General features: G+C 44.9%; 1 protein-coding gene across 1 annotated transcript in view; it reads right to left on the bottom strand.

Moving 5' to 3' along the window:
• The window catches only part of CARA (carbamoyl phosphate synthetase A), an 84,023-nt gene that overhangs the window by 28,518 nt on the left and 42,166 nt on the right, over nucleotides 1-13,339 (bottom strand). The window contains exons 4-6 of the mRNA XM_086490230.1: nucleotides 12,020-12,146; nucleotides 11,805-11,893; nucleotides 11,662-11,722 (exon numbers count right to left, since the gene is read on the bottom strand). Of these exons, the coding sequence (XP_086346356.1) occupies nucleotides 11,662-11,722; nucleotides 11,805-11,893; nucleotides 12,020-12,146 (277 nt within the window). The remainder of the gene's footprint in view (nucleotides 1-11,661; nucleotides 11,723-11,804; nucleotides 11,894-12,019; nucleotides 12,147-13,339) is intronic.

The following is a 13,339-nucleotide window of genomic DNA, read 5'->3' on the forward strand; positions in this document are numbered from 1 at the left end:
GCCCATCGCTATGCTTCTCAGATAACTTTGCCTGTGTCAAGAAGTATCACAAGGTCTGATGGTCCGTTTGGACAACCAAGTCTGCACCTAGCAGGTAGTGTTTTCAACTTAAGAGCGCATGAATCACGGCTTGCACTTCTTTTTCATAGACTTGCATAGTCTTTTCTCGCCCTTGCAAGATTCTACTCTCATACGCTACTACCCTGCCATCTTGCATTAGCACTGCACCAATGCTACTACCGCAGACGTCGCACTAGACCACAAATGACTTCCTAAGATCTGGCAACACAATGACTGGATCTGAAGTCATCTTTTCCTTTAAGAGATTAAAAGCTGAAATCTCTTTCTGTGTCCATCTAAAGGTGACTGCCTTCTTTTGAAAAGCATGTAAAGGTGAAGCAATCTCAACGAAATTTCAGATAAACCTTCTGTAATAGGAGCATAGTCCCAAGAAGCTTCGGACATCGTGCACCGTCTTCAAATGCGGCCATGACTTGATCGCTTCAACTTTTGCAGGATCCATTCTGACACCATCCTTTGAGATAATGTGTCTCAGAAAGTGAATCTCTTCCTGGAAAAAATCACTTTTCCTTGCATTGATGAGCAACCTATGGCTGCGTAGCTCTTTGAATACAATGGCCAAGTGATGCCTACGCTTCTCTTCATTCTTTGAATAGACTATCATGTCGTCAAAGAATGTACCGACAAACTGCTGGTGTGGACGGAAAATTCTGTCCATCATCCTATTGAACATAGCAGGAGCATTTGTGAGACCAAAGGGCATCACTAGAAACTCATAAAGGCCAAACGTTGTTCTAAAAGCAGTCTTGTGCACATCCTCTGATCTAATACGGATCTGATGGTACCCACTCTTTAGATCTATCCTGCTAAACATAGCTGCTCCTTCTAATTTGTCCAGAATATCATCAATTCTAGGTATAGGGAACCTATTCTTGTGGTATTCTTGTTCAGTGCACGGTAGTCGATGCACATATGCCATGAGCCATCCTTTTTCTGCACCAACAACACTGGAGAACAGAATGGGGATGAACTGGGCTGAATCAGCCCCTTTTCTAACAACTCCTGTACTTGGCCCATTATCTCTTTCTGTTGAGCCGCACTAACCCTGTACAGAGGCTTATTTGGTGAGCTACTGTCTGGCACCAAATCTATTGCATGGTCCATGGGTCTCTCTGGCGGTAATTGAGACGGTAATGAATCGGAAAAACAGTCACTATACTGTTGTAAAAACATTGACGTTTCTTTATCTAGCACAGATAAATTTGATTCATCACAATCTGACACTTCACGTGCAAAAACCAAGTACGCACAAAGATTCTTTTTCATTACAGAAGTAATAGCAGAAGCTGATACAGTGGGAATAGACTCCCCTTTAAGCTTTACATCCAAAGTGTGAGTCTTTCCCCGGCTCTGTACAGTGATCTTTTTGTTGTAGGCATCCATGATTCCCTGTACACGAAATAACCAAGGAATACCTAGCAACACATCACATCCGTCCAATGGCATGATGTAAAATTCTTCATTATCTACATAGACTGGATATGTAGGCGCAACTTTCCGATGATGGGTGTCACAGCCTCTGTATGGCCAGGACATGCCAAACCTGCCTCTGCTGTATACCCCATCTCTTTAGGTCTAATTCCCAACTTTGAAGCCAATTCTGGGGAAATGAAGTTGGCTTTGGCACCTGGATCAAAGAAGATAAGCACTGTTTGATCCCTGACCTTTCTCCATGCTCTGCAAAGCTCACTTGCATCTGAATTTCGCTTGTTGCCCACCATATCTGGCACTAGACCAACCATGGGCTTCTTTCCTTTCTTGTCTTCCTTGTCTTCAGAATCAGCTGGCCTTTTCTTTTGAGGACAATTGTAAGCAATGTGGCCAGGCTGCTCACAGATAAAGCATTTGTTCTCTGACCTCAGGACCTTCTTTTGCTCTTCCGACTTGCGAGGAAAACGTCTTTTCCATTTCTTTGCTGGTCCCTTTTTTGATTCAGCCGTAGCTTTGCCTTTCCCTGCGTTGCCTGGCTCCTGAGTCGCTCTAGGAACCTCATTGAGAACGTTCTTCTTCGCTGAATTTGTATTGGCCGATCCTTCCTTGACGCCGGTATTAAATTCAGAATCTTCTCCCTTGAGCAAACCATTGCCAGTGTTTGCTACCTCGATGACCTGCGTCAAAGTAGTGACTGGTGTCTTCGTGCAGTACTTTCTCAATCCTTTGGGTAGGCCACAACAATATTTTTCAATCTGTTCTGCCAACGGCACAAACCTATAGGAAGTTACTGGAAGTAGAGCTTTCCAAAACTTCCGTTTGTAGTCATCCAGATTCTTGCAAGTAACAGCATTACGCTGGTGCCATTCTGTCATGACATCTGCTTCAAAGTCATCAGATAACCATGGTGCTGCAAAAATCTGCTTGAAGTAAATCCATGTGGATGGAGCTTACCCTTGAAGCAATAAAGTTGTCCACCATTGTCCCGCATTCCCTATCAAGAAAGTGGCTGCCTTGCGGACCTTTGAAGCCTCTGTAAAATTTCCCCCTGCATAGGCCTTCTCAAACTGCTGGAGGAATGAGAGAGCCTTCTTCATGTCATGAAACCCTGTAAAGGTCATGAATGCCAGACCTTTGCCACCGTCTTTGTACGGAGGTGGCCTCTCCAGCGGCGTTAAGTTGTCATATGGAAGTGACTGAAACATCGGAACACTATTAGGGTTCATCTGTGTTCCTTGACCGCTATTAAGTTGACCTGGAAATGCCATATCTGGCTGTTGATTTGTAATTCCAGCCATACCAAAATTTGCCTGTGGCATCCCAAATTGGCCCTGAATGCTTTGAAACCCTGGTAGCATGCCCGTGACACCATACATGGGATTAGGAATCATTGTTTGAGCACCCCCGAACACTGTTCCTGGCATGTAAAACTGATTTCCAGGTGCATGACCAGCCATGCTCTCGAATACCGATCCACCTCCAAAATAGCCAGGGTGTACTGAGGGTGGTGGGAAGACTTGTTGCATAGCCTGTAGGTTGCTTCCCTGCCCATTAGAACCAGCTATAGGTTGCTGAAAAGAGGCTGGCTGAACTGGTACAGCTTGAAAGAAGGGCATCTCAGCCACCTGTTCTTGCACCTTAGGCACAGGTTGTGGAGACTGCATGTTCTCCGTTGTACAGGTGTTTCCATTGACTCTGCAGTACGAATCACCTGAGCTCGAGCCTTAACAAGCTTTTGAATATGATCCAGTGACCCAACTTGCTGAGACGAAAGAGAAGGTTGCAGAAAGGCTAAAAAACCACGGCAGTAGCCACAGCAGTAGCCAACTGGGTCCTGAATATATCATCATCTATCTGTGGTGGTCTTGAAGACTCACCCACTTCATGTTGACCCTGTGAAGAGGAAACCTCTTCAGTCACATCATCTAGTCTATCAGCCATAATTGCAATTCCCTGTGTCTCGTCTATGATCCCCTGTGTCTTCAACCCAACCTGACCAAGGCTCACTTCTATGGGAAAAAGTGATTTAATCCCGGCGATGGAACCATGAAACCGGCCTGTTTAATCCAAAAAGGGCGGTAGACCTTAGACTTAAACCTTATTTGCTTTCACCCATTTAATTTGTCGCCCACTTTACCTGTACTTTCAAGACACAACAAAGGGGAAAGGGATATAGGCTGCTAGAATGCACCTATATGAGAAGACCAATACCAGATTGACCCCTAACTTAGGCGCCCCTTTCGGTATTTCTTTATTGTTTAAAAGAGGGAATAAACGCCGTGGTTCCCTACAAGCTGCCCCGCACGATCTTGGCTGAATTTCCACTGTTCTGGCCTGATTTCGGCAGCATAACTGTACTAGGACCCTTCACAATCAATATTCCCACGCATTGGATGACTTTCCCGACGCATACGGACACTTTGCAAAACCTGGCGAGAATCTACAGCACGCTGAATTCTCTATTTTCTGCCCCGAAAATGCGCCAGGCAAGGTACAGCGGTCCCCTTGCGTCCCCGAACCTCGTGGGGGTATTAGGGTCCGTTTAGGGTCAAAACCCTAAACCTGCAAAAATACACAGCAGGCTGTAATTCACTGTTTCGGGCTCCGTTTTGCATGCCGGCCGCATCCGTAGCAAGTCCTCGAGCTCCCGCACCTGTAGGGCTACTTGCCCTTTGAATCGGACGAGATTTCTAATGTGAAACCTCTCCGAATTCACCTGTACCTGCGGGGGATTAGCCGCTAGCTAATCCAGTACCTGTGCAAGAGGCTCTTGCCTCGGCTATCGCGCATGAACCCACATAACTGTACATTGGTCAATGAAAAGCCCACTAGTGGGGCATAACATACTGCCATAGGGGAGAGAGAGAGCAGTGCGTAGCGTGCAGGGCATCACTCCTGGCACCGCACTGTACACAGGATTTTCCCGTACCGCATTTGTGCATTTTCCCGCTTTAGACCCACAGGTCTAAAAATATCTCACCTGCAGCCTCTGTTGACTTGGCCACAGAGTAACAAAATGATCCCCATGTCAAACTGCACGTAATGACGCAAACACATTTTCAGGTCCCAAAATAGCAGTTCCCTAAATTTTAGGAGATACTGCCATTGTATCTTTCTAGGTCATTTGACCCCCTTTGTACACTGCAGCCACACCAAGAACTGAAATGTAGCTCCTGTAGCAAAGGATTCCACTTTGGCTAGTCAATGACCCCACTTTGGCTAACCATAGTCCTTGTCCAACCTTAGTGCTCTCTTGCCCTCAGGCTTGGACTCCCTCTGGACAGTTCCACACTAGCTATGCAATGCAAAGCAGTTAGATTTCCCGAGGGGTGTTTCAAAAAAGTGAAAGTAAATAAATAATAAGAAAGAAATCAACAAAAAGGATAGATAGTAGTCACACGTTGGTGACAAAGGGTGTATCTATTGCAGCGGCTTTGCACAAGAGGGGAGTCACTCCGCTCCTTTGCCAACAGATTACTCCGATTTTGAATAAAGTCACTGATGTCCCCTTTAGGTTTTAGGGATACTAATGGGCTGACCTGTATTCTGTTGTATGATTTATGACACGGAATTCTTGAAAAAGAATATGATTGATTGGTACTTGACTTGTTTGAGTGCAAGAATTGAAAGACGAAATGACTGCAGCATTTCGGTCTCATAAATCTCTATAGACATGATCGCAATAAGGATTAGTTAATCGCGGATCAGTGAGGTATGGAATGGATCTAGATGCGATTACTAAATACATTGCTAATGGTCATGGTCTGAGATTTGGAATGAATTTTTATGTGATTTGTTATGTGATGTCCTGTGATGTGGAGTGATGTCATGTGATGTGACCGTCTTTTTGTACAAGTGCTAGATGTGTCGTGTCTAGTGCGTCGGTACTAACAGTCAAGGTCTACTAAGACAGTTTAAGGCCTATGTCTGTTCTGCATGCGTAATCGAGGGCCATTACAATTCTTTCAAGAGGGGGGTATTTCACAAACTGATGACGTGGCAGTGTCAAGACACACTCACACATGCTGACTAGCATATACGGAAGCCCGTGATTCCCGCTGACAACTGGCGTGGTGGCGTACGGCCTGCTGACGTGGCAACACGTACAGACTGTTGTTGTGGCACTGTACGGACGCTCGCTTTTTGCGCTGATGACAGGCTGACGTGGGAGCAGTACGGAATTTCACTTTTTACGCTGACATGCTGACGTGGCAAAACCGTACGAAAATCCGTAAATTGCGTTGGCTGAGTTTTGCTGGCAGATTTTAGAACAAGTTGCTTTTGATTTTGAAATCTTTTGGGGCTCTGTGTTTAGCATCCCTTGTAATCTTTATAAGTGACCCTAGGGGCTCACTTTGCAAAGCATCTGGACGCAGAGTTTGTGAGTGAGCACCCGTAGGCAATTGTACTTTGCTTGAAGATTTAATATAAAAAGAAATACCGAAAGAGGCGCCAGTATTTGGGACCAACACCTCTGGACACGGAACTCCGTCGGGTAGTCTCTCTCTCTCTCTCTCTCTCTCTCTCTCTCTCTCTCTCTCTCTCTCTCTCTCTCTCTCTCTCTCTCTCTCTCTCTCTCTCTCTCTCTCTCTCTCTCTCTCTCTCTCTCTCTCTCTCTCTCATCAACTCCAGATCGAGACTGGCCGATTCCGAGGGGTGCCGACACGAGCCAGGATATGTCACCTATGTAACTTAGAGCCAGAGACAGAACTGCACTACACGTGCCACTGCCCGGCATACTATGAGATACGCGGACGCTTCCACTGCTCGTTTAGAGAAGGGTTCGGACCTTTTTCTAGAGTCATGAGATACAAGGATCAGAAGTGTCTCGGATTGTTCCTGCTAGAGCTACGCAGACTTAGGGAGAGCTTGCTGAGGACATGAGGGGAAAGATAGTCTCAGAGACGAATCATAGAGTTCTTTACACCAGACAGAGGAGAGCAAACGGAGCACTCATTACAGCCTACTCATACTAGAGGTACACTGCTTGACAAAGCCACTGAACTTGGCAGATCCAGACGTCCACGACCTCGGGGGGTCTCCCACTACCGACGAAGGTTGCAACAAAAGATACAGACCACTCTAGCTTGACATGCAAGACGCCCAACCAGAGTTCTGACGATGGAGGAAGTCGATGAGATCCGACAGCGACCGATGAGAGATTTCATCTGCACCCTCCCCCCCCCTCCCCCCCCCCCCCCCCCCCCCCCCCCCCCCCCTATTCCCTTTCTCCTTAGTGCCTTAGTGTTTTAGTGTTAGTTCTTTGTAACTTGGTAACTTTGTAACCTGGTAATTTCCGTACTCAGACATGGTATCAGATTCACCAATTGTAACTTTTTGGTCTCATAGGTCATTTTGGCCTTTTGAAGACGTTAATATAACATTTCATTTCATTTCTCTCTCTCTCTCTCTCTCTCTCTCTCTCTCTCTCTCTCTCTCTCTCTCTCTCTCTCTCTCTCTCTCTCTCTCTCTCTCTCTCTCTCTCTCTCTCTCTCTCTCTCTCTCTCTCTCTCTCTCTCTCTCTCTCTCTCTCTCTCTCTCTCTCTCTCTCTCTCTCTCTCTCTCTCTCGCTCTCTCTCTCTCAATCAATTGAAGTTTAGTGATTATGAAGTTTCTGTTCGTGTGTTGCTATTGATTTCTCGCTTGGAGTGTCCAAACTGGTTACAGACAGTAACAAACTTGAACACCCCAAGTCAAGATTCTACCACGACACAACAGAGATTCACTTCAAATTTATTCACAGATCACAAGAGAGTCGACACGGCCCGGTATAGTTCCATGCCAAGAATTACTGGCCCAAAAGATTGGCGCCCCTTTCGCTATTTATTTTTATATTAATCTTTGAGCAAAGTACAACTGAGCACGCGGGTGCTCGCTTTCAGACTCTGCGTCCATATGCTCTACAGAGTGAGCCCCTAGGGTCACTTATAAAGAGTTTACAAGGGATGCTAAAAGCAGAGCCCCAAAAGTTGTCAAATCAAAAGCAAAACTACCCCAAAAGCTGCCAGTGTAATTGGGCAATAACTCTTGGAACAGAACCACGTCGGGCCGTGCCGACTCTCTTGTGATCTGTGAACAAATTTGAAGTGAATCTCTGTTGTGTCGCAACAGAATCTTGACTTGGGTGTCCAAGTTTGTTATAGTGGTATCAAAGCACGGCCGGTTTCTCTTCTACCGAGAAATCCGATCCCTTACTTTGCGACACTTATTAATTCCTAATTCCGAAAAGAATCAATCGACTTCTTCTGCATCCGTTGAGGAGGGAGGAGACCACGCAAAAGATTTAAACGAATTAACAGAAGAAGAGTACGGGCCACCTCTGCCTACTCAGTATGAACTTCAAGAGATGCAGCGTTTGCGAAAGACCCTCAGTTTGCAAAATTTTTGTCTCAAGAATCCATCGTTGAAGTGCACACTCAACGACAAAAAGCCCCAATTACCAATCAAACGGGCACTCAAGAAACCTCCTTCTCTGAGGATGTTTACAGAACAAGGACTTCAAGAGGTGGTTCAGACTCAGATTAGTCAACTTTTGGACACAAAGAATCAATCCAAAAAGCAATTGAAAAAAGCGCAAGAAGAGGACTAACTACCCTGGTTATTTGGGCGGTCAATCTTCTTTTGCATCTGCAAGAAAGCATAAGAAGCGTGTACGCTTTGAAGGACTACCCCGTTCCTCTTCTTCTAACAGTTCGTCTAGCTCTTCCGACTCAAGCAAGGAGGACAAAAAGGGCAAAAAGCGAAGCAAAAACCAAAGCTTCGGAAAGAGCAAGAAAAAGGCAAAGAAACTCAGATTCGGACCAATTTCTGATAGATCTACGGAGGAGTCATCCTCTGACAGTTCAAACTCCGATGACCATATGTTTTATGCAAAGAAGAAGCACTTCTACAAAGCCAACCAATATGACTTCCTCGAAGACAAGAGTAACACTGTAACAAACTTGCACACCCCAAGTCAAGATTCTATCGCGACACAGCAGAGATTCACTTCAAATTTATTCACAAATCACAAGAGTCCACACAGCTTGACGTAGTTATTGGCCCCCAAGATTGGCGCCCCTTCTATAATTATCTTTGAGCAAAGTACAATTGAGCCCGCAGGTGCTCGCTCTCAAACTCTGCGTCCAGATGCTCTGAAGAGTGAGCCCCTAAGGCCACTTATTAACATTGCAAGGGATGCTAAAAGCAGAGCCCCAAAAGGTTTCAAAATCAAAAGCAATAATCTCCAATAGCTTTAGGTCCCAAAAGCTGACTGATCTGAGCCTGGCCCACCTCTTGAAGTTCTTGTTCTGTAAACATCCTCGGAGAAGGAGGTTTCTCGAGTGCCGGTTAAATTGGTGGTTCGGTGGCTTTTTGCCATTGAGTGTGCACTTCACAGCGATGGATTGATGAGACAAAAAATTTGTAAATTGAGGGTCTTTCACAAACAGAATCATCTGCTTTGTGCACTCGTCAACCTGTTGTCGACGCTGCATCTCTTGAAGTTCATACTGAGTAGGCCGAGGTGGCCCGTACTCTTCTTTTGTTAATTCGTTTAAATCTTCTGCGTGGTCTCCTCCCGCCTCAGCGGATGCAAAAGAAGTCAACTGATTCTTTTCGGAATCCGTAAGTGTAGCGAAATAAGGGATCGGATTTCCCGGTAGAAGAGAAATTGGCCAGGCTCTAATATCACTGTAACAAACTTGGACGCCCCAAGTCAAGATCCTACCGCGACACAGCAGAGTTTCACTTCAAATTTATTCACAGATCGCAAGAGAGTCGACACGGCCCGGCGTAGTTCCGTGCCAAGAGTTATTGGCCCCAAAGACTGGCAGAAAAAGCATCAACGTAATTTGAGGAAAATCCGTACGCTCTGTCAGCGCAAATCGCGGAATACTGTATTGTCTGCCATGTCAATCGTCTCGTCGTGTTGCTACGTCAACACCTCTGCCACGTCAACAGCAGTCAGCACGCAAGATTCCGTACAGTCAGCAAGTCTGCCATGTCAGCAACTGGGTGTGTGTGTGTGTGTCCGGGTGGCTCTGCCACGTCACCAGTTTGTGACAATACGGGCGTTGAGAGACTTGACAATTATGAGATGTTTGAATCATGGCCTCGGTGAAGATTGCACAAGGCCATATGCCAAGCATGAATAGAGATCACTATGGATACCCTATCAAAAGGATAATCAACATGAATGAGGATGAGATGACTCGCAATCTTGGCACATCATTTGGATCAGAGGGAAACTATATCACTAGGCCGATGATGTTGACCATTTGATGTGGCACCGAAGGATGGAAGTCAGAGCTTGAAGTTTGACACTTTTTCAAGGCCTCGAGATGTGAGCAAAGCATTGGCTTTTGTACAACAGTTTGATGTGGCGTTTTTTGGAGCGAACTTTACTGAAGTTACATTTCTAAAGGGAAATGCGAGGTCAACCTTACTTTTGCATGAACGGGCACCCCTTACATGGCTAGGGTTAAAGAGGTGGTTTGACTCTTCATGGTTAACACCAAAGTATGAAACAATGATTCTTACATCTTGGAACCACCTGAGGATAACTGAAGACGACACTCTTATAGCCCTAAAGTTGCGACTGCGGCTCCCTTTGGATGGTTTCTACCAGAAGAATGAGTTGCAGAAAATGTCGGCAAAGCATGCCAAGGATTTCTTCTCTCCGATAAGCAATATGCTTGGCACATCCTAGGCATTGGAGTACTCCCAGAAGAAGAAGCCAGCAAAGTTTTCTCCGTGTATTGCAGCTGCCATGCCACTCAAGTGGACTCACCCGCAGGAAGCCAAAGGTGGAGCATCCATCTACAAAAGACAAAGGAAAAGGCAAAAGATCTCGAAGCCGTTCACTCTCTCGATCAGCCTCAAAATATTCGCTCCAAGAAATCAAAGAGGTAACCAAACAAACTCGAGCTCTGCAAGTTTTATAGCATTCACTCTGCTATCACAAAGTTGCCCACTTCACCACTTGCTGCACCACTGAAGTCAGCGTCCACTGCACCCCCATCAAGCAAGAAGCTGAAGATAGTGGAGCTGCAGGCTCCCTACTTCAAAGCTCTCCCCCAACTGCTGAGTACTGCTCATCTGATGAGTTGAGAATCCACATCTTCCAGCGGGCAGCACCATTCAACCAGGAACAAAACAAGAAAGACAAAGAAACCACAACTTTTGAGCCTCGAGCTCTACAAACCTGTCAGACCTGCCGATAGGCACACTGGTGTAAAGTCTACCAAAGCCGCCTCTTTCAGTGGCAATGAATTATGGACAATTTTTCAAAGGGGCTCCAAGCAATGCAGACAGTTTATGAGCAGTTTGCCAACGTGGATCTTGTTGCGCTGCATCTCCAACATGAAGAACAAGCCAAATGCATTCATGCTCTCGAAGCAAAGCACAGTTTTGCCAAGACTACATGCCGAGAGGGCGATGCTGGAACTGTGGAAATGTGGTAGGAGCAAAGGCCGTGAGCAATCGACAGGCTGAGGAACCCGTCGACTCAGCTGTTTTTTTTAATGCCAACAAGAGCTATACAATTGTGCCTCTTGTAAAGATTGGGTGAGTCTTTGTGCAACAAATTTTTAAAAAAAGTGATTTAGTAGGCTATTAAAGTATTCCAAGGGTCCACGATAACGGAAGTCTGGCTGCAAACATGACATCCTTTGCACTAAAGAAGAATGTCCTTGCCTGATGCCTTCACACTGCCCCCATTTATATGTCCATGTCAGAACATATTTACCATAAAAAGGCAGGAACTTCACAAAGTGCTTTGAGGGCATCCAAAGTTACACATACCAACCATAAGGAAGCAAGCACTTAAAAAAGTGTTCAGATGTCATCTGAAGTTACATTGAGACACAGATCCACATACTTAGTAACAAAGACAAAGAATCACATGAGCACACTTTCGCTGGGATGAAAATTGCCACAGACTTTGACTTGCATGAACAATTGAAACACAGGCTTTGTTGAAAAGGCGAGAAAAAACATCGAGCTTATAGGAACAAAAATAGTTTCCGTTGATATACCCGAACTAGAAACCTTACAGGTCTATGAAAACCAAATGAACTCTCAATTATACATTTTCCATCACCCTTGCAAGTAAAGAAGCAAGAACCAAAGTTTGATTAATTTTGGAGCCTTGAAAACACGCAAGCCTACCAAATGCTGAGGTTCCTAATTATCAATCCTCCAAGATGGCATTCCTTTGACTCTTCATCTCCTGCATAAATACATAAAAATAAAAATTTAGAATGGGTGACTTTGTGAAGAGTAATCAATGAAAACAGAGACCAAGACAGTACCAAAATTTACTCCAGTATTTCCAATGTGAGGGTTCGTCATTAGTACAAATTGTCCTGCATAACTAGGATCGGTCAAGATTTCTTGATACCTGTGCCACCAAATTCCAACCAAGTCGTGTGAAGTTAAACGATGAGGGAAATTCAAAGTGTTTCTCAATAACAAAAGCCTTGTCAGCAACTAATTCAGAAATCCAGTAAGTAAATGCACGGCATACCCTGTCAAGGATGTGTTGAAGACCACTTCTGCAACTTGAGTTCCGACTGCTCCAAAGGACTTTCCCTTCCAAATGGATCCGTCTTCCAAAATAAGCCTCGTATCTGACGTTCTCCATGGGCGCTTTGCTGCTTAACCAAACAAATAGACACTCAAAAACCAAAAAATAAAAAAAGAATTATTTTTCTTAAAAACAATCTCAAATAGAGAATATATGGTCATGATGAAGATCGCCACCTCATAGTATCTACTCTGTAATCCCCGGCACTACTGAGTTTATCATGCATTACTTGGATGGATATGTGGCACATTTAGGAAACAAAGCTACAGGAAAGATCAAAGAGGAACAGCTCCAAAAAGATAAATCCTGTTACATTTGAATAGGTCGTCTTCCTGAAAACTGGCAAAAAGTGGAGATAATCAAGCAAGAAGAAATAAAGACAGATGAATACAGACTCGAATATGCGACAACCTTCACAAAAGTGCAGAGAGCCATACCATTTGCGGACAGTAAAGACCTAGTGATCCCTCTCAAAGGTAAGCAATTACTTTACTACAAAAAGCTACACGACACGATTAAAGTGATGAAGCAAAAGAGATTCCTCCAAGGGATCAAGATTTGGATGGCAGATGAGCTCACCCCGACACACCTCAAGAACTAGCAAAAGTTTATGAGGCTAGAAAACAAGGCAAATGGGCTGTCTATCACTGAGGTAAAGCAACGATTGAAGAATTCTGGTCACTCAAGGACATCAAGGAGGTTACCTGGATAGTACTCAGAGTACCATTTTGTAATATGTTGCTCATCTTTATGAGAGCGGCTTTAAATGTAATAAACAACAAAAGCACAAGGCACACGACTGACACATCAAGCCTTCCATATTAATCCAAGCCTTCCATATCAATCAAAGAATAATAGCACATAAAGTGGAGAAGATAATCTCCCCTGGATGCAGGGCATAGCAATAATCCCAACAAGCAGCACATCCAATGCCCCACATTTGTAGCATAGTCACAAGGGACGCATCCGCCGTCAAGGGACGGGGCTCAAATGGATTTTTAGTGTAAAAAAGAGGGCGGGAGTCGGGACGGCAAGTGGGGACCAGAAGCCCAAAAATGGGTGTCCCTCTGACTATGATTTGTAGACCAGCTCTGACAGCAAAGAAACATCATTTTCACGTCATAAATAAGGTGAGGCAGGAAAGTCCAATAGCCAACAAATTGCTCCCATGTGACATAACCAGGCTAAAGGCAAGCATGGCATAACCGAGTACATATAGCCCGCCACCATGTGAGGACGAGTGCAAACCCATCAACAATC

The sequence above is a fragment of the Adiantum capillus-veneris genome, chromosome 19 (assembly GCF_014529385.1).
Source record: "Adiantum capillus-veneris isolate H3 chromosome 19, ASM1452938v2, whole genome shotgun sequence".
NCBI lineage: Eukaryota > Viridiplantae > Streptophyta > Polypodiopsida > Polypodiales > Pteridaceae > Adiantum > Adiantum capillus-veneris.